Below are 22,272 nucleotides of genomic sequence, written 5' to 3' on the forward strand. Positions count from 1 at the left end.
AAGTTAAACTCCTACAAATTGATGGAAAAAAAGTGCAATTCTAGAATCAAACTAATTAAAAAAATGACTTTTCATCACGTTGCAGACAAATAAACTTACACTCCTGATGGCCATTATTAAAGGAGTATAATGTGAATGAAGTCAGTGATAATTCATTAATGATCACGGACAAGAAGAATGAATTTTGCAGTATAACATTTAATCTACAAATAAAAAAGATGCATATGATCATAATTAAGACAGAAAAGAACCATTCTGCTCACCATTACAGATGATAGAGAGTGACCAATGTTGGAAAACACTGTACCAATTGAAAGTGCGAGCAGAATGTACAGTAGAAGCCTAATCCAGAAATACTTCCGCTCCCTGGACATAGTTAACAAAGTCCTCCATGTTAACACAGTTATTCGCATCACATCACGTGGCCTTCCCTTACTTTTTAGACGATGGCCTTCCTGCAGAATATGAACCTAGGATAAGTTAAAAGTATGATATGCTGTAGCGCACCTTGTATATATAGTGTATTTATGTAGCATAAATCACAAATGCATAAAGATTATGCATATTTGTATGCAAAACTATATTTATTTGTTATGTATGTTATACCCTAATAATACACGTTATAAAAACTAATTAGGAGCAAGCTTTAGAAGAAGATCCCAATGCTGAATTGATATAAATTGGTGCAAGCCAGACCACAGCCTTGCCTTATAAGCATTTCTTCTCTTACCCAACAGCTCTATTGCTTTTTTTAGCCAACATATATCAGTCAATTTTGATCAACATTTCCCTTCAAAAACTCCTGTTAAAGATTGCAATCAATATTGGCCATCTTACAAACAATAATCTTCTCCAAACTCTTCAGCTTGGTTTAGCAAACATGTCACCCATTTCGAATTAATTGCTTTTGAATTCATAATTCCAAATTCTATAACCCAATCACCCAACATAATACTTATGCATATCTGCAACAAGGCAATAGAAGCACAAAAAAAATATAATTTAACCTTCTCTGTAAGTCTTAGTATCATGGATTCAACAGCAGCTGAGTCAGCTGATGATTTATATGTTGCTTCGAGTGTTCGGATTGCTACAGCCGTATCCATGTTAACAGATGAGAAATCCCCGTTGTCATCCTGTTAAATAGTGTTTGAGATCCTGTCACATAAATGTTACCAAATCTTTCCTATAAAAAACTTAACCAAAGAACAAGAATGACACTTCGCTTGCCAATTAAAAAAAAACCAAAATAGAGGGAAGACAACAATAAATACCTGAAAATTTTTACACATGGCTATGATCCTGTCAAATTCTGTATTAATTGCACGCAAAAAGTGATCCGAAGGGCTTTGCATGATTGGGCAAGGAAATCCAGCATTGGAGAAATGCTGCATCAAAAATTTCAAGTTATGCTCCATTCTAGCAAAGTTAGAGCATTAAAAAGAAGAAAGATCTACTTACATACCACTCAATTCCAATGTGTAAAGATATCTAACACCTAAACTTCAATTTTTAAATGCATACCACCTTTAGAAGGTGTATTTCACTTCTTAAAAGTTAAAATGATGATATTATTTATGTGATATTAAAAATTTGGGTAGTGTACATGTACAAAGTAACAATTAGGTGTCAGATATGTAATTACATAGGAAGTGGGTGGAAATGTAAATGTCCCTAAAAAGAAACCTATTCAATATTTGAAAGAAAAGATGAAATGCAAGTGTCAGTGAAAGATTCCCAGTATGTGCAAAACTAACATCAACTGGCCGATAGATAAAATAATAGTAAATACGGTGGAAAAGAAATCTTACAGAATCTTTTGAGAATCTCAAAGTTCTCAATGTTGAGTTTTGTATATAATTTATGGTCATGCTTGTAAATAGAGGAAGTCTAGGGTTTTATTTGTAAAAAAGTTGCAAGGCTAAGTTGAATTTGTGAAGAGAGGAGCATAATTTTATCAATAGAAGACGAGGTATTTAAACCCAATTACAATTGCCACAATAAAAGAAGAAATAAAAACAGAATAAAACAAAAAGAAAATATATAATCAAGGAATAATGGCTAATAAAAAGTAATAATAAGTAATAATAGCTATGGATTTTCATTATAAATCTAATACCCCCTCAAGTTGAACCTTAGATGTCAGTCATGTTCAACTTGAATTTGAAGTCATCGAATAAAGGACGAAGAAGATTCTTGGTGAAGATATCCGCTAGGTGACCATTAGAGAACACAAAAGGATTAAAAATTTACCCAGACTCAATCTTGTCTTTAATGAAGTGTCTGTCAATCTACACATGTTCGGTACAATCAAGCTAAACCGGATTAAAAGCAACGTTGATGACGGTCTTATTATTACAAAATACCCGCTAGGTGACCATTAGAGAACACAAAAGGAGTAAAAATTTACCCGGACTCAATCTTGTCTTTAATGAAGTCTCTCTGTCAATCTGCACATATTTGGTACAATCAAGCTGAACCGGATTATAAGCAACGTTGATGACGGTCTTATTATTACAAAATAGCTGCAGTGAGACGGAGGTTGGCATACAAAGTTCACGGTGATGCGTAACTAAAGAGCTTCACAGATCTCAAATGACATAATTCAGCTTCAACAATGCTCCAGGCAACCACAAACTTTTTTGTTTTTCCATGTGACAATGTTTCCTCATACATATGAGCAGTACTCCAATGTGGAATGTTGATCATAAATAGACTCGACCCAATAGCATGTGTAAACAACAATAGACCGAGAGTTGTGATGGGAGAGAAATTAATCTTTGCTCCGTGTATCTTTTAAATTGTGGAGAATCTGGTGAGCGGCTTGGAGATTGCACTCATATGGGTCATGCATAAATTGACTTATTATACTAACTACGTAACGTATGTCGTTGTGAGTATGGGAGAGGTAGATCCCCACAAGAGGCTAGTAATGAGTCTTGTTGACAAGCACAACATTAGAAATGTCGGATAATTTTTCACCGCGATCCATAGGACTAGTCACAGGTTTGCACAAAAGAATATCACTCTCTGCCAAGAGATCAATCACATATTTGAGCTGAGACAGACAAATGCCTCGAGATGATCGAGTCACTTCCATGCCTAAAAAGTACAAAAGAAATTCCAAGTCCTTAATTTTAAAGGACGTAGCAAAAATGTTTTTCAAGGACGAAAATGTTGGGAGATCGTTACTTGTAAGAACAATATCGTCAACATAGACAATAAGAATAATTATCCGACCATTAGAAAAATGTCAGAAGAAGAGTGTAATCAGATTGAGCCTAAGTAAAACCATGGCCCACGACCAACTTTGTGAACTTGCCGAACCAGGCCCTTGAGGACTGCCTTAGCCCATAGAGGGACTTTTGCAGCCCGCATACTTGCCCTCTAGAGGTAGTAGAGTCGAAGCCAGGAGGGAGAGAAATACACCTCTACTGTAAGCTCTCCAATTAAGAACACATTCTTGATATTTAGTTGAAATAAAGATCAATCCAGATTCACCGCAAGGGACAACAGTACCCGAATAGTGTTAACTTAGCCACTGGAGCAAATGTCACCCCATAGTCTTCATCTTTGTAGGTATGTGAGTACCCTTTTGTGACCAATCGTGTCTTGTTGCGTTCAAAGGATCCATATGAGTTGAACTTGGTGTTGAAAATCCATCAGCACCCCATAGTTTTCTTACCCAGAGGAAGAATAACGACAACCTATGTATAGTTCCAAAGGAGGGCATTAATCTCCTTCATTATTGTTGTTTTCCAGACTGAAACATCAAGAGCAACATCAATCATAGTTAGTATCTGATGGTTCATCAAGATAGTAGCAAATACTTTGTAAGTCGACGATAAACTGAGGAAAGAGACATATTTTGCCATAGAAAAGAGGGAGCATGTCTGATTGCGTACCATACCTCCTCATTCAAAGGAGGGTTCGCGTTGGGGATGTCATCCGGAGTGGAGTCAAGGTTCTGTAAGGAGATAGCAAACTCCAGAGTAAGAGCATCAAACACGGATAGTGGGAGAAACAAGGGACTCCTTAATGATAGGAACAATGGGGGAAAATCCATAGAAGTAGGATAAGGGACAATGTCTAAGAGCTCAAGCTCCACATCATTTAAGGTTAAGCTAGAAAAAATAGAAAAGACCTTCAAAGAAGAAGAAATTAGCACTCACATAGATTTTATTTGTGATAGGATCAAGGCACTGATATTCCTTTTGAGTAGCAAAGTACCTAAGGAAGATACATTTTATAAGTCTGGGGTCAAGTTTACTCCGAGTGGGGGCAATGTTCCGAACAAAGATTATGCACACAAAAATCTTGGGATCTAATGTGGAGAAGACCCGACTGGCAGGGAAGCTTGACATCAGGACAGCTAAAGGGTTCGAAACTTATGAATTTTAGATGGAACTATTTATGACTAGGTGGCAGTAAGAAATAAATAGTTTCAAAAATATTTCGAGACATTGGATTGAAACATAATGAAAAAAACAACGTGGAGGTGAAGGTTTTTCCTCTCAGTTATCCCATTTTGTTCAGAAGTTTTTGCATGTGAGCTATGACAAAGAATGCCCTTACCAAGAATTCACTCAAAATAGAGTTGAAAAACTCACGGTCATTGTCAGTCCAAAAGACCTGATTGGAGTTTTGAATTGAGTTAAGATGAATGTGTATAAGTTTTGAAACATGACAACTACCTCTGATTTATCTTTTAAAATGTAGACCTGAGTCATACTAGTGCGGTCATCAATCCTGAGTCATCCTAATGCGGTCATCAATCAAAGTCAGAAACCATCGTTTATTGTTGTAGCTGGGAGTATGAGAGCCCCCCCCCCATGTCACTGTGAATAAGAGAGAAAGGAGCAGAAGGTGTGTAAATATGCGGTAGGTAGTGGACCCGATGAAGCTTGGTTAATTAATACGTCTCACAATTGAAATTCAAAAAACTTATATTAGAGAATATTAAAAGAAACAATTTTTTAAAATATTGAAAACTAAGATGACTCAAACAACAATGCAATAACATAATGAGACATTCAATAACTCTAGATAAACTATAACTCTTGAGCTGAGTGTTCTCATTCTCTGTGTTTCTCTTGAAAGTAGTAGAGTCCAGCTAACCTCTTAGTAGTTCTAATTGTCCTTCCAACCATCATAAGAGAAATTAGCAACTAAAAGTTTATCATTTATCCACTTACTGACAGATAACAGATTACTTGCAACAGAGTAACATGTAAAACAGACTTCAGAGTGTCCACTTGCTGACAGATAACAGATTACTTGAAACAGAGTAACGTATAAAACAGACTTCAGAGTTAGACCGATTGTTAGTAAAACCACGCATTTACCAGCAATGGAACTATAGGAGCCATTGACAATTCTGACAGTATCATTCTCAGAGCACGAATAACAAATGGAGAAAGCTTGCGAGCACTCAGTCCTGTGATCCATGACACCTTCATTAATAATTCACAAACTAAAGCAGGAAAGAAACGTGAGAGCCATAGGAAGAGAACCTTGTCTGACATGGAAGGTCGATGGACTCGCAGAGAATTGATTTGCTCCACGTAGCTTGATCAATTGTTCCATCTGATTTTTCAAAGATTCGGAGGATTTCGGGTTGTTCCAAGTAAGGGTCGATTGAACCGTAGTAGACTCGGATGTTGCTGTGAGACTCTTGATAGCAGAGGATTTGGTCGAAGATTCATATATCGGTTTACCGTAAAATTTACAATACTTGCCCCGACTGTGATTGGGTTTGTGAAAGTAATCACAAGCGGGGCAACCGTCCCGAGGTGGCATGTTGTGGAGAAAGTTGTTGTCATTTAGTTTATGAGTCGTGATCAAGAAGTTCATGTTGGTTTCTATCCTCCGGTCTGTAGAGGGATTGAGGTCGGTAACGATCCTCCGGTAGACTCATGCACACCATCAATAAGAGTTTTAATGGTGGAGAAATCTATCATACTTCCAATAGAGCTAAAGGTATGTTGGGTTACTGAGACTGAAAAAAACTTGTGGAACCAACAGCATGGTAGATCATGTATGAAGGAGAAACAGTCGATAAACTGTTGTGCTGGGAGGCCTCACGATAGAAAAAAAGGAAATCCAACAGGAAATCTTCTAGGGAGATAGACTAGAGTTGTTGGGCTTAGCGGCAGATAAGTCTTTGTAAGCAGGAAGGATCTGCAAGAAAAACACAGGTCCGACTGGAAGGATTAGAGGCAGGAAGGAACGGTGGCTGGAAGATCAGCACCGAAAAGCGATAGAAGAAGACCTGCTGGTGGTCGATGCAAGGGTGAAACCTCTAGGGTTTAGAGCCATGACTCTGTTGTCGTGATGAATTTGTAACTAAAGCAGCATAATTTTATTGATAGAAGACGGGGTATTTAAACCCAATTACAATTGTTAAAATAAAGAAAAGAAATGAAAACAGAACAAAACAAAATAGAAAATACATAATGAATAAATATAGGCTAATAACAAGTAATAATAAGTAATAATGACTAGGGATTGTCATTATAAATTTAATAGGCTCTATATAAGCCCAAGTCATTAATGAAATGACAAAAAGTTTTTCTTCAAATCAAATTTATTTTTTATGGTATCAGAGCTTTAACCTAAGTCGTGGCTGTTGCTTGATCTGACCAGTCGGGACCGATGACCAGGAGACCCGCACAGTGTATGCAGGAGAGTCTACGTCTCTCACAGGCAAAGAAGGTATCGCAGTTGTCGAACTTTTGTGTCGCCTCAATTGCAAGCTAGCTAAAACAACTTGATTACGAAAGCAACAGGGAAGAAGGCGAGATCGCATTACAGTCATGGTAAGAGATAGTTGGGAGGAAGACGACTGAATTGTTGTGCTGCATATACCCTCACGATACAATGTTATTAGGTTTAATTGAAAAAGCAATGACAAAAATGTAAGAGCTAAATGGGAAGTCGAGGAAGAGCAGGATAGCACGTGAGGCAGGGGCATGGAGTTGCTTCGACGTAGCCAGTGGAAGGAGCAGACCAACGGCTAGTTTGTGAGTTTGTAGGCTTTAGTAGGCTAATTTACACTTAAAGCGGCGGCGGCAAGTAACTGTCGGCGTTTAAAAGGGGGAAGTTGCGTTTGAAGCGGCAAGTAACATGCAAAGTTTCAAGTCTTTAGGCTTTGAAAATGCTAGGGCAATTTCGTGTGAGGACAAGAAGAAATTTCTGTGTGATCTAGACTTTATCCTTGTGATTAAGGATGTCATGAGACAGATATAGTGCGGGAAGTAAACGATTGAAACTTCTGTGTGATATAGACTTTATCATTTTGATTAAGGATATCAGGAGACGGATATAGTACGGGTGGTCAAGGATTAGAACTTCTGGGGAAGATGAATCCAGAATTCCAAAAGGTCTTAGCCGGGCTCCTCATACAGAGAGTTAGCTTCTCGACAAGGGCCACTACCTCAACACGTGCACCGACACAGGTGAATTTAGATCACCCTCATGTGAATCTGAAACTCGATTGACCGATCACATATTTAAGTTGGTCGCGTCGGATTGAGCCTGCTATAATATAGCAGAGATTAGAGGGATACCTGATAGGCGGGTGGGTGGGGGGTGAGGAGGGGGGTCAAGCCAAAAAGTGCAGTGCTAAGAGGGATGAGTGAAGGACTACACACGCCTTGCTTTATATCTGGCTACTTAACTTGAAAGTTTCATCGATTGCCTCATCTGTTGATGGTATTTGAAAGGTATAAACATCTGAGCAAAGTTGAAGAGGATCGATATAGTGCGAGAGGTAAAGGATTGTAACTTTTGTGTGATATAGACTTTATCATTGTGATTAAGGATGTCAGGAGACGGATATAATACGGGAGGTCAAGGATTGGAACTTCTGGGGAAGATGGATCCAGAAGTCCTAAAGGCCTTAGTCGGGCTCATACAGAGAGCTAGCTTCTCGACAAGGGCAACTACCTCAACACGTGCACCAACACAGGTGAATTTAGATCTCCCTCATGTGAATCTGAAACTCGATGGACTGACCACATATTTGAGTTGGTCACGTCGGATCGAGGCTGCTCTAATATGGAAGAGATTAGAGGGATACCTGATAGAGGGGTGGATGGGGGGTGAGGAGGGGTGTCAAGCCAAAAAGTGACAGACCTAAGGGGGATGAGTGAAGGACTACACGCGCCTTGCTTTATATCTGGCTACTTAACTTAAAATTTCCATCGATTGCCACATCTGTTGATGGTATTTGAAAGGTGATAAACATATGGGCAAAGGTGAAGAGGACCTACGTTGGGACTAAGAGCCACATAAGAGTGTTTCGGATTCAGTGTGACAGAAGCCGTAGTACAAAGTAATAGATCGTTCAGGAGTACTCCATAGAGCTGGAGTGACTGTGGCAAGATCTTGATCACTTCTAACATATGTCGAGCTGTGATGATCCAAGGTGCAAGGAGGATATCTTTACACATATGAGGATATGCAGTTTTTTGCTCATCTGAACCCGACCTTTGATAGAGGAGATCAGTCCTTCTCGACAATGCAACAATCCCTTCACTGGAAGGGACCATCACTGTGATAATCAAAGAAAAGAACCTTATGAGGCTACACTCCGAAAGCATAGTCGACTTCCAAGTACACAATCAGTCTCGGCTGCCTCGAGCTCAGGTATGACATATGTCCAGAGAGAGAATAGCAAATGCTACAACTGTCACAACCCGACCCGGAGCTTAGAATTAACCAACGCGGGTACATACGGACGAACAGTGTGAATTAAATTTTTTATAATTATCTACATTTTAACAAATAAAAGAGTCATTACAAGTTAAAATTAAAGAAGTACAATTTAAAATTACCTTGTTGATCGTTGTCCGCGTCTTTTATAAACGTTTTTCCTTTTATCATTTATTTTTTAATAATTTAATTAAACCTGAAAAGTTAGTTAAAACAACTGTGAACTAAACGAGTCAGTGAATACACATACTTCTAAACTACATTAATACAAAGAAAAGTACAACATGGATGTTAGTTAAGCTTTTTTATAAATCAATATAAAAATTCGACATGTTATTAAAAGAGGCTACATTATTATCATATCGATATCATTTCATATTAATACAACCGTAACAGAAGACACAATCTTAAAATTTATACCACCTAAGGTATATCAATATTATTATCCTTTTTTAACATTACATACACGAGTACATTAGTGTTCCCCCACTAGTACCATCAAGGGGTGTTCTATCATAGTCAATCATACACATACAAACAGCCAACAATAACATATGTATTCATCACATTCAGTTCAATATACTATATAAAACATACAACAAATGCATGAGCAAACAACCACAACAACCATAATGATATGACCAACAAAGAAAAGAATCTCTCATTCGCAATAAAGCACACTCAAATTTCGTCTACAGCAAACATATTTGAGAATAAGCAATTTATCACTATAGTTTAAAAGTACACGTACTTACCTTGATATCGATTAAATTTTTAATTGGTTTGTCTTGACATTGATTCCCCTAATGAAAACCAAACATAAACATCAAAATTTAATTATAATATTATTTTAAATAGTTATTACTTTCATTATTCATTTATTAAATTTCATATTTCTATATATAAACCCACTAAATTTTCTACTATATATACATATATATATATACATATATATATTCATACATACATACATACATATATATATTCATACATACATACATATATACATACATACATACATATATATATATATACATACATACATACACACATATATATATATATATATACATACATCTTCGCATGCTAATTTCTCTCCATTACACTCGGCTCCTCACACGGACTGTTGATGCGCCTTCTTCCTCCCTTCTCCATTGACTCGGTCAATCAAGATCGAATGAATACGGCGCACGAGAATCCTCTCCCGTTCGAGCTTTCTACACCCCCTTCTCTTTGCCCTAACTGCACTCACCATAACCACGAGATCACAAAAGTTCTCTACTTCCCCCGTTGGCTCTCAAGTAAGTCATTTGTGACTCTTTATGGGTGATTTTCACATCTTTGGCTTCCCGCACTTATTGTTTCTTCTCCTCCCTTCATTCATTTTCTTGACCCTCCTTTACTCTTTCTCGATTCTTCATTTCCTCTTCCAAATGCTCAACTCATTGATTCCTCTCCGCTCCCTTCGTTTCCACTCCCCAGATAACTGAAACGAACTATTACGTACTCGAAATTCATACATAAACTTCAAGCAAGTTTGACATAAGTTATCCATAAAATTAGAGTTATTTATTAAGATGAAAAATAATCATATAAAATTAAAGACTTTATACAGATACAAGCAACTCTACTTCAAAACACATAGATATTGAACACAAAAACATGTTTGGAAAAACACCAAACTAATCAGGCCTCATCACCAAAAGCAGCAATAGGTTCTTCAAGTTCACTATGAGTAAGGGAATATACCTGAGATCAAACCGGTTGTCTTAGTTGACCTTGGGTAGGAGCCGAGGATATTGACTCTATCTTTTTCTGCTCACCTACAATCTTTTGTGAAGAAGTTCCACCAAATTTCTTATCTTTAGTGTTTTATGGCAAAGAGATAGGCAATATCATGTTATTTGACCAGACTGATGGCACCAATAACAAGTGTAAGATCCCATCATACATTCTCCTTCATGTTATCTTTCACATTTGGCACAAATTGCTCGAGTATCCTAAATAGTACCTCTACTAGCCCCACCAAATTATTCGTGGATTTTTCATTAGATCCCTCTAAGTGAGCTCTGTGTTCTTCTGCAGTCTTCCTCTTGTGCTTCTCTTTACGCTTCTGAGTAAGCTGATAGTCGATCTTCACTCTTCTAGCTCGTTTTACTAATATCGAATATTCATCGATTCCTACAAGTATCAATGGTTGTCTAATCAAATCTTTTAGTCCCGAAAAGAATTTGTAGTACATTTCTTCTGCAGTAGCAACCAACTATGACGCATACCTCGATAGTGAAGTAAATTTTGCGTTGTACTAAATGATCGTCTTCTCTTCTTGCCTCAACTTTATGAACTTGTCTTACATCTGTCGTCGAGCGGAGAGAGTACGAACCACTCCCTAACAAGGCACACAAACTCCTCCCAATTAATCATTATATTGAGTATGTCCCATAACATGTCCTAATGTTACCCACGCCACCAACTTTCGGCTTATCCGTCCAGCACAAACGTCACTAACGGTACTCTTCTTTCATCCAGACAAGTCATGTTATCTAGTATTTTCTCTATCCTCATTAGCAATTCTCCATTCGGCTTCTCCGTCCAGCACAAACGTCACTAACGGTACTCTTCTTTCATCCAGACAAGCCATGTTATCGCGTATTTTCTCTATCCTCATTAGTAATTCTCCACTTCAAGGTGGATTCAAATCTTGAAATATCTTGAAGTATTTATCCACAGCAACTGTATCATTAGACTGCGATCTGGACTCTTGAATCAGCTAAGCCAATGCCGTCATCATTTGGGTGAAGACATTTGTCTCCACATTTATAGTAGGTTGTACTTCTTTGATTTCTATCGGATTCTCTTCTTCTATGATTTTGGGTGTATTACTTTGCCTAAATGTAAAATAAATATTTCTGTAAGTTAACTTTAATTATTAAAATTTTCTTACAATTATCTTATTGGCTTTGTATAAATATCCAATTAATCTTAAATGTTGGCTTTGATACGATACCACTTTGGTCACGATCCGGCCCGGAGCTTGGAATTAAACAGTGTGGGTAAAAACGGTCCGGCGGTGTGAATTAAATTTTCTAGAATTGTTGACATTTTACAAATGAAAGAGTCACTACAAATTTAAATTAAAGCAGTACACTTTAAAATTACCTCATTGATTATTGTTCGCATCTTATATAAATGTTTTCATTCTATCGCTCATTTTTTAATAATTTAATTAAACCTAAAAAGTTAATTAAAACAACTATGAGCTAAGCGAGCAGTGAATACTCATACTTCTAAACTATATCAATATGAGGTGATACCACTTTGGTCACTATCCGGCCCGGAGCTTGGAATTAACCAGTGTGGGTAAAAACGGTCCGACGGTGTGAATTAAATTTTCTAGAATTGTTGACATTTTACAAATGAAAGAGTCACTACAAATTTAAATTAAAGCAGTACACTTTAAAATTACCTCATTGATTATTGTTCGCATCTTATATAAATGTTTTCATTCTATCGCTCATTTTTTAATAATTTAATTAAACCTAAAAAGTTAGTTAAAACAACTATGAGCTAAGCGAGATTGAATACTCATACTTCTAAACTATATCAATATGAGGAAAAGAAAGAACAGTATGAATGTCAGTTAAGCTTCCCCATAAATCAATATAAATATGTGACATGTTATTCAAAGGGGTGGTTTATATCATTTCATATCTATACAACCATCACATGAGACGCCATCTAAAAATTTGTACCACTTAAGATACATCAATATCAATATTTTTTTTCTATATACGTACACAGGTACATTAGTGTTCCCCCATTAGCATCATCAAAGGGTGTTCCATCATAATCAATCATGCACATACAAACAGTCAATAATAACATACGTATTCATAGCATTCAGTTCAATGTACTATATAAAATATACACCAAATACATAAGCAGCTACAAAATCCATAACAAATGACCAATAAAGAAAATATCTCATTCAGAATAATGCATACACAAATTTCATCAACTGCAAACATATTTGAGAATAAGCAATTTATCACTATAGTTTAAAAATACACGTACTTACCTGGTTTGCCTTGAAGTTGATTCCCCTAACAGAAACCTAATAAACATGATATTAATAATATCAAATTTTAATTACATTATTATTTTAGTTAGTTATTATTTTACATTATTCATTAATAAAATTTTATATTTTACTTTATGTAAACTCGCTAAATATTCTATTTAATATATATATATATATATATATGTTTGTGTGTGTGTGTGTGTAATTTTATAATTAAAATCGAATAAATACTCTACCTTCTTCGGCCAAACCCTAACACGCAAAAAAAAAAAATTGCTGCACGGGCTTAGCACTCACATGGCTTCTTCCTTCGCACGGTAAATTCTCTTCATTGCATCCGCTCCTCACATGCACTACCGTTGCGCCTTCTTCCTCTCTTTCTTTTCCATCGACTCAATCGATCGAGATCGACCGAATAAGGTGCACGAGGATCCTCTTCTGTGCGAGCTTTCTACACCCCTTTCTCTTCACCATAACAGCATTCACCGCAGCCACAAGATCACAAAAGTTCTCTGCTTCCCTTATCGACTCTCTGGTAAGTCGTTTGCGACTCTTTAGATGTGATTTTCACCTCTTTGGTTTACCAACACTTCTCGTTTCTTATTCTCTCGTCATTCATTATCTTGAACCCCTCCTTTCCTCTTCGATTCTTCATTTCCTCTTCCAATTTCTCAACACTTCCCTTCTTTTCCTCTCCCTTCTGTTCCTCTCCACATATAACTGAAACGAGCTGTTACAACAACTGTGGTGAAGTAGGCCATCTGAGTAAGGTTTGTCCCAGGCCACCTACGGAGAAAGAGATAAATAGACGAGGACAATTTAGAGGATATGGTCGTGATCGCGGTGGTTAAAGAGGTGGAAAAGGGTCTATCAAAAAGATCTGATGGTGGTAGAGGATGAGAGAAACATATGTGATTTTTACCGAAGAGGATTATGAATTTCTAGAGAGGTTGAAGAGGAAATAAAAAGCAGCAGGTAATAGAGCTGAGGACACATCCAACCCATCGTCATCAAGGGATAAATTACTACTTATACTTACTCTGACAAAGATGCTCGTAATACTCATGCTCTTGCCACTATTTTTTCAACATTACCAGAATGAATAGTAGATTCTGGTGAATCTTGAAATGTGACAGGTACTGCTAGAAAGTTCTCTTATACTTACCTAGCAGTTCCGAAGAGCATCCAAACTAATGATGGTACAACATAGCCAGTAGTTGGTAAGGGCATAGTGAGATGTAACAATTCCATGATTTGACCAATGTTTTGCATGCTCGTTTTCTAGCAAACATTTTATCTATTAGTGTCATTATTCTCCAACTAAAATGTGTTTTTTCGTTTGATATTCCTAAGGTGATCTTCTAAGAGAGAGACGGGTCGAACACTTGGGACTGGAATATGACATAATGGACTCTGATACTTGAACCAGGAGGAGACGGACTCAACTTTGATATCCATGATAGAAAATGCTAAAGTACGAGAATTTAGGGGGAGTGCGAAGGAGGTGTTGCTGCTACATCACAAATGCATGTGATAATTATTTTAATTTCCTGAGTTTATTGCATTATTATTTATAGAAAAAACAAATAAATAAAAAATTATTTGTGATGACAGTGAGTTTGGCAAGCTTACTAAGCGCTCTTATATCAATTCTGGGAATAAGAGTTCTGGTGTTTTTCACTTAACACATTTTAGTATTTGAAGATCTTCTAAAAGTTCTATGAATGTTTATCGTTATTTTGTGATATTTATTGATTGTTTTTCTCATGTTACTGTATTATATTTGATGAAAAATAAGAGTAATATGTTTGCTTGTTTTAAAAACTTCCACAAGATAATAAAAACTCTTGTGGTGCGGTAATGAATTTATTGAAAGCTGATAATTAGACAGAGTAAACCAACAAATCATTCGGGAAATATTTGTAAGCTCAATGGATACAACATCAAATCAGACGTCTATACACACATACATAAAAACAAAGTAGCATAAAGGAAAAATAGACACTTTCTAGAAGTGGACTGAAGCATGATTATCACAATGAATGTTCCAAAATATTTATGTGGGTAAGCAATTTCGACAACTGCTCTATTGATCTAATAGTGAGATCCTTACATTAAAGATGTTTAGTTGTGCATATTTATAAAGAATGACAGACCATCAATAGAGAAATCGGATCCCAGAACTGTGAAATGTGTGTTTATAGGCTATTTTGCTACCCAAAAGGGGTATGTCTATTGGAACTTGGTAAAGAAGAGACTGTTTATGAGAATGGATGTGTCATTTAGAGAATTTGAACAGTACTACACACAATAGGTGACCTCACCCTACAGTGACTCGTCAGATACTGGAGATATGACGCAGGAAGGGATGAGGTAAAGTAGACAGAGTGATACAAGTGGGAGCAATGTCTTCTCCTATGATGTGAGATGAATCAGTTGAGAAACTAGAAAATGAGAATAAACCCAAAGATGGCGGGATTCAGACTGAAGATGAGCTAAGGGTGCATATAAGAAGAATGAAGTAAAATGAGAGAACAGTGCCTAAAGTGACACTTGTGTCAGTTAGTCCCTTGTCCCAGTCTTCCTTGACTTTTGAGATGCCTACACCCTCTACCTCCGACTCAAAACTCTCAGGTGATATGATTCCTCCTCTTAATCTCACAACTTTAAGGGGAACCTCTCGCAGTAATGTGGGACATCTACCTGATCGTTTTGGGTAGAAACATAACATTGTTAACTTTGTTTCATATTCTAACATATCACCTTTATATAGAGCATTCATTGCAACTTTGGATATTGTATCTATACCCCACATGTTAAAAGATTGTAATGTACGATCCCAAGTGAAAAGTGGCTACGCTTGAAGAGCTTAGGACTCTCGATAAAATTTGAATATGGGAGATAGTGCTACTACCAATGAGAAAAAAGGCAGATATTGGGTGCAAGTGAATCTTCAAAGTAAAGCAAACTCCATAAGGGGAGGTGGAGCGGTATAAAACACGACTGATGGCGAAAGAGTACAGTCAGGCATATGACATTGACTATGACGAAACATTTGCATCAGTAGCAAAGATGAGCAGAGTGAGAACACTGGTTCCTTTGACAATGAATGATGGGTGGAGGTTATACCAACTTGATGTGAAGAATGCATTTATTCATGGTGAGTTACCGGATGAGATACATATGGAAATACCACCAGGATTTTGTACAGTTCAAACAGTGTGCAAGGTGTATGGGCTCAGTACCATTGTATGACTTGATGCAGTCTCGTTGAGCCTAATTTAACAAGTTTTGAAAGACTATGGTGGGTATGGGATATCAACAGATCACTGTAGACTATACAATATTTTTTAGACAACATGAAGATCACACCATTATACTTGTTATGTATGTTGATGATATAATTATCACCGGTGATAGTGAGGTAGAAATTGTTCAAGTAGATGAAATATTAGGAAATGAACTTTACGTTAAGGACATGAACAGTTCAAATACTTTTTTGGGATTGAAGTGACTAATAGAACTAAGGGGCCGGTCCTGTTTCAAAGAAAGTATATACTAGATCTCCTCACGGAAACAGACATGCTAGGTTACAAACCTACAACATCTCTAATTGACCAAAAATCCAAGTTAAATGCAGAGGCAGGGGAACTGATTAATCGTGAGAGGTATCAAAGATTTGTGGGTCATCAGATCTATTTGTGTCACACTCAACTTGACATTTCTTTTGTAGTGAGCGTGATAAGCTGCTACATACATGATCTAAGGAAGGGTCATATGGACCAAGTGTATCAGACTCTGAAACACCTAAAGAGTGCACTAGGGAAGGGGTTAATTTTTAGGAAGAATAGGCATGTAGTCGTTGAGGGCTATTGTGACTCTGACAGGAAGCCCACATCAGAATACTGCATATTTCTAGGGAGCAATTTGATCTCTTGGAAATGGAAAAACAAGAAACAGTCAGTTGTAGCCAGGTCAACATCAGAGGCAGAGTACAAGGTCCTGACATTCAGAGTTGTCGAGATGATGTGGCTTAGAGCCTTGTTGGTAGAGCTCAAGGTCAACCAAAGAGCTTAAATGAAGTTGTGGTGCAACAATAAGTCGGCAATCAGTATTGTCAACAACCCGGTGCAACATGATAGAACCAAACATGTGGACATTGATTGGTTCTTTATCAACGAAAAGCTGAATAACGAACTCTTGGAGCTAAGTTATGTAGCCACTAGAGAGCAAGTAGTTGACTGTATCACCAAAGAACTTAGCTCATTATATATGTCCAGGTTATGTGACAAGATGGGCTTAAAATTAATTTTTGTCCATCTTGAGGAGGAGTGTTAAGATTTATCTGACTGTCTCACCAAAGAACTTAGCTCATTATATCTGTCCAGGTTATGTGACAAGATGGGCTTAAAATTAGTTTTTGTCCATCTTGAGGAGGAGTGTTAAGATTTATATATAATTTATGGTCCTGTTTGTAGAAAGAGAAAGTCTAGAGATTTATTTCTAAAAATGTTATAAGGCTCAATATAAGCCCAGTTCATTTAATGAAATGACCCAGTTCATTTAATGAAATGACGGGGATTTTTTCTTCAAAGCAAATTTATTCCTTTACTCAATATGATGTATATTCATTTTTAGTTTGCTATTCACAAGAGGATATCTTCAATAGCTAAGCATCAAGTTTTTCTCAATATTTATTTTTTAAACATTAATTAATAATACAAGAAAATTACCTGCAAACAAGCCAAAGTTTCTCCAAAAAACAATGTATTCCCATTGGAAAGTAAGCATATTCTGTCAAATAGTCCAAAAACTTCAGTGCTGCTATGGTACATTGTAAAAATGAGAGTACAGCCAGTGCTGGCAAGTTTTTTCAGTGTGACCATCAAGAGTAGAGCAGATACACTATTAAGGAGAAAAAACAAAATTAATTAATAGTAAAAGACAGTTAAATTCATTGAAAAACAAATAAAGAATGATTAAATTAAAAAAAATTGAATTAGAAAGTAACCTGTCCAGATGATGAAGTGGTTCATCAATAAATAAAGCATATGGTCTTGTTACAAGCTCCCTAGCAATACTGACACGCCTCCTCTCACCATGTGGAAGACGCTTCATAAAAAACTGACCACCAATGAGTTTGTCTGCATAATCTCCAAGAGACATTGCCGAAATTGCGTCCTCTACTAGAGCCTTTCTATGAGATGAAGAGCCAGGGAGCTGTAAAAGTGCGGAATAGTATAAAAATTCGCTGACAGTGAGAGATTCTATCAGCACATCTTTCCGATCAACATAGCCCTGAGAAAAAGTAGTTAGCTCGCTACAATAATTAATTTCAGATTTAGCTTTTGAAAATTTTGCAATTTTGTTTATGAAAATTGGCCATTTTGATCAGTGAACCACGCATGCACTACTTCTGTTGTGGAGCTTACAACTGAAAGAGCATAGAAATCAAATAAATATCTGAGAAAAATCAACATGAAAAAAAAGTTTGATATGGTATATGTTACTATAAGAAAAACAAAACATTTTGAAGTGAAAACTTCATAAAACATGTAAATAGAACTCAAGGCGTGATACAGCCAAGAAATCAGCTATTAAGCAAATTGTGGGAGAGCGACATATAAAGATAGTGGCTATAAATGCAACCGCATGATGGTGTAACTAGATTTAATTCTACACCAACAAGGACAAGTGATGCTCATATTTAATTTATCAAACTGGAAGTCAAAAAAGTACCTAAAAAAACATAATATTGGCAAAAGCTAATCAGATAGACAAACTCACATAAGAACCATAAGGCATTGGAGATTTAACCCCATTCACAAAAACTTCACCATACAGCCTTGCTGGAACACGTAATTTACCTGCAAAGCCACAATGACATAACAGAATTCAGTATTCCACACACAAATAGAAAGGCCGAAACATGAAACATGGCTCCTTCATAAGAATCTTTAAAAGAAGCTGTATTCTTAACTAATTGCATGCATAGCCTAGCTAGATTAATTCTCTGCATTATACTTAACTCCCTCTTAAGTATATGTCTGACAGACAAAGCATAGATATGTTTCCTTTTTTTCAAAGACAGAATAAAATTATATTTTTCATCCCTTTACTTAGATGGATATGGAGTATATCAAATCTTGCGTTCAAGACATTTGTCCATGATAAATTTGCAATTCAGCCAGAGCAAGAAGGTTAAAATCCATAACATAGCTTTGAAAATCTTAGATGAGAGCACAAAATAATGAACTGTGTCCTTTGCAAAGTTAAACGCTTCGTGGATATGAATGCACTGCTCAATTAAAAATTACATAAACTAAAACAGATAGCATTTTCTATTTATTAAACTAAAATAAAACTTCTTCATTCATATAAAAATAAATAAAACCTGCAATCGCCCTTAGAAGCGTTGACTTCCCCGATCGAGCAGGTCCCATAATAACTGTAAGTGTCCCTGGAAGAGCATAGCCATTTGAACTCTTGATCACCTTATCAGAATACTTCCTCTTTTCTTTTATAGTTACACAAAGGTCCTTCCAAACAATTGAAGCCCCGGCAACCCTTCTTTCAACAACTGATGAAGAGGGTGCTGATGGAGATGGAAATGACCCACTATTGACCTTAGAAAGCGATGGAGAGGCTGTAGTAGTTGCAACATGGATAGAATCTTCCCCCTCGATGTGAGGATCAATCTCCACATCGTCCCACTCTGGCGAGTCCTCGAATGAAATTGGCTTTCGTAGAGCACCAGGTTTCCTCAAATAGAAAAAGGCACCTGATGGCCCTTTGTTTATAGGACTGCTTGCTGAAGATGAGGAAGATCTATAGTTATCTGAGTAAGATGGTATTTCTTCCATACTATTACTTAACTCTCTCTAAAACCAATTTACGATGCCATAAATTGCCAATACCAAAGACTTGTGTATAAACTACATCTTCTGCATGTAAGATGTTTTTTTTTTTGCTAACACGGCTCTATTGTAATTAAGAAATTCCAACATATGATAACCCTTCAGGGCCATCAACAGACCTTGGCTAGTGAAAACAGGCCCATCCTGCACTAATAAAATAAAATTTAATAAAGGCAAAACTATCCTTATTCTACAAAAGAGGACAACACCATAATACAAAATTAGAACATTGATTATGCATTTACTCAAGGTTCTTGATCTGAGATATTGCATGAAATGGGGAGAAACCTAAATTATTACCTTACAAGAAGAATCAACCCCCAAATTAACAACGAGCAAAAAACAAGAGTGAAACAATAATTAATTTTTTTAAAAAAACTGAAAGAACAATCGTTGACACCACACCAATCTCATCATCACCAACAATACCATTACCCAAAAATAAACTTAATATTCAAATTGCAAGAAGATTTTTAGCATTGTTAAGAGAATAACTTTCAAAAAAAATAAGGGTTAGCAAAATCAAACACACATGACTCAATAGTAGTTTAGCATTGTTAAGAGAATAACTTTCAAAAAAAAAATAAGGGGTTAGCAAAATCAAACACACATGACTCAATAGTAATAAGCCTCTTTCCAAAATAGCAAAACGAAGAACTCTTCCATTAAAAGCCCATTTCAGCAAGACATCTAAATCACAAAGCATGTTCAAAACATTCAGTCCATAAGGTTCAAAGTCTCTAAACCTAAGAACCCAAACATCAGTCTGATAACCAAAAGATTATATAGATAATGGAAAAAAGCACAAAACAAAGCTTCAGTGACGCAGAAAACAGAATCTCCGTCTAAAACAAGTCATAAACAATCACAAAGTAGGAAAAAACAAACCACTAACCTCTCTCAGAATCCGAAGTCGTCTCGAAATGACTAAGAAAAAGGAAGTCTTATGGCACCAAGAATGACTCTTTTCCTCTACAAATAACAAAGCGGCGAATGTGAAACCGCAGGGCAGAACGACAGGCACGCTTCCTCCAATGCAGTCGACGCGGTGCAAAACCTCCAATGCAAAGAAGGGAGAGTGACCCAGAGAGAGACAGAGACATCAACTATGCTAATTTCGAGATCTTCCCGGTGTCGCGATTCGAACTTTTGTTGTTCTTATAGAGTAACTGTTTAACTAAAGGGTTCATGGACAGGAGAAGGGGTCATTATGGCCTATCACAGAAGTTGAACTATGTCGTTAGCTATGGTGTTGTTTAGTTTAAATTGGTAGGAAGGAGTATTTCAACTCGCTCTTGTGAATTGTCTGTGAAACGAGCAACACACGGATATTCTCCACTAGTAACTAGTCTTTAGTCTTGAAAAAAAAAAAAGTATTTATGTGTATATATATATATATATATATTTTATTTATTCATTTATTTATTTAGTTATTTACATTTTTACTAAATATGATCAAAGCTTATGGAGTCATGAGCTTAAGCTCAAATTCAAGCTCGTATATTAAACGAGCTAGTTTGAACGCCGGCTCTATACTTAGTAAAAATTTAAGAGATTAAATTAATAAAAAGTTTATGCTTTAAAAAGTAAAAACAATAAAATAAAAACATTCGGCGCGGTCTTTTATTGAAAATGATATGGTAGATTCTTCATCTATTCCATAAATAAATCTCTTTATACTTTTTTTTGTTTCAGTTTTTTGTTTTTTTTTTTGTTTTTGAGGAAGTGGTTCTTTCACCCAAGTCATTATTTGTTTAGCTTGAACATCAATGCTTATTCCGTCGAGCACTAGCTATGGCGGTCTCCAACGACGATTCAGGTAGCTTTCTTATCGAACTCTCAAGTTGAACTCTCGAGCTTCGTGATAAAAGTACGAGTCGAGTTCGAGCTTATAATATAGGCTTGACACGAGCTTGAGTTTGAGCTGTAATTTTATCAGGCGAGCTGAGCTTGAGTTCATTGTGACTCGAGCTCAACATGGCTTGTTTGCACCCCTGCTAGCATTGAAACACTTTTAATTAGGCATCTTATGCCTCAAATTTTAATGAAAAATTTGCATTAGTAATGCATAATTCTTATGTATTTACATATCTCACATTAATTTGTATATTTACATACATAATACTTTGGTGTTTTAAACCCATGCATGAAAGGTATATTCCACTTTTAAAAAGTGATAATGGTGTTTGTGTAAATATGAAAGTTTGGCTGTGAAATGAGTAAATACATAAAAATTTTGTGCTATGGAGGAAGATGCCCCGACTTTAATATTATGGATGTTGCATGCAAAACTCACCTGATACTTTAAAAGCAGCCTCCATTAACCCCTCAATCATGTGTTAGAAGGCCTCCTATTCCAATTTGAGAGGCACTTATATATCCCTCATCAAACCCCCTAGTTTTGCATTCTCAAGCTTCATCCCTCTTCTCAAGATTTGTCCCTCTCCCTAAGTTTAGAACTTGTAATCTTCGTTCCTGCTCCGCCGAAAGCTACAAGATCTGTCTCCTTCATCAATAGTCCCTCACCCTAACATAGTGAGTCAATCACACACCTTTTAT

The 22,272-nt window shown here is 36.5% G+C and overlaps 1 protein-coding gene across 2 annotated transcripts; it reads right to left on the reverse strand.

Moving 5' to 3' along the window:
• Positions 1-263: 263 nt before the first annotated feature.
• LOC110033342 (ABC transporter G family member 3) lies at positions 264-20,847 on the reverse strand (the record flags this gene model as incomplete). Of its 2 annotated transcripts, none has more annotated exon segments than XM_020737274.1 (8): positions 264-455; positions 1,008-1,136; positions 1,275-1,388; positions 17,530-17,701; positions 17,808-18,016; positions 18,584-18,663; positions 19,191-19,857; positions 20,609-20,847. In XM_020737274.1, coding segments are annotated over 7 exon segments (1,365 nt in total), but the record flags the coding sequence as incomplete, so codon positions are not given.
• Between the last annotated feature and the right edge of the window lie 1,425 nt (positions 20,848-22,272).

Source organism: Phalaenopsis equestris, unplaced genomic scaffold (genome assembly GCF_001263595.1).
Source record: "Phalaenopsis equestris unplaced genomic scaffold, ASM126359v1 Scaffold001144, whole genome shotgun sequence".
Taxonomy (NCBI): Eukaryota; Viridiplantae; Streptophyta; class Magnoliopsida; order Asparagales; family Orchidaceae; genus Phalaenopsis; species Phalaenopsis equestris.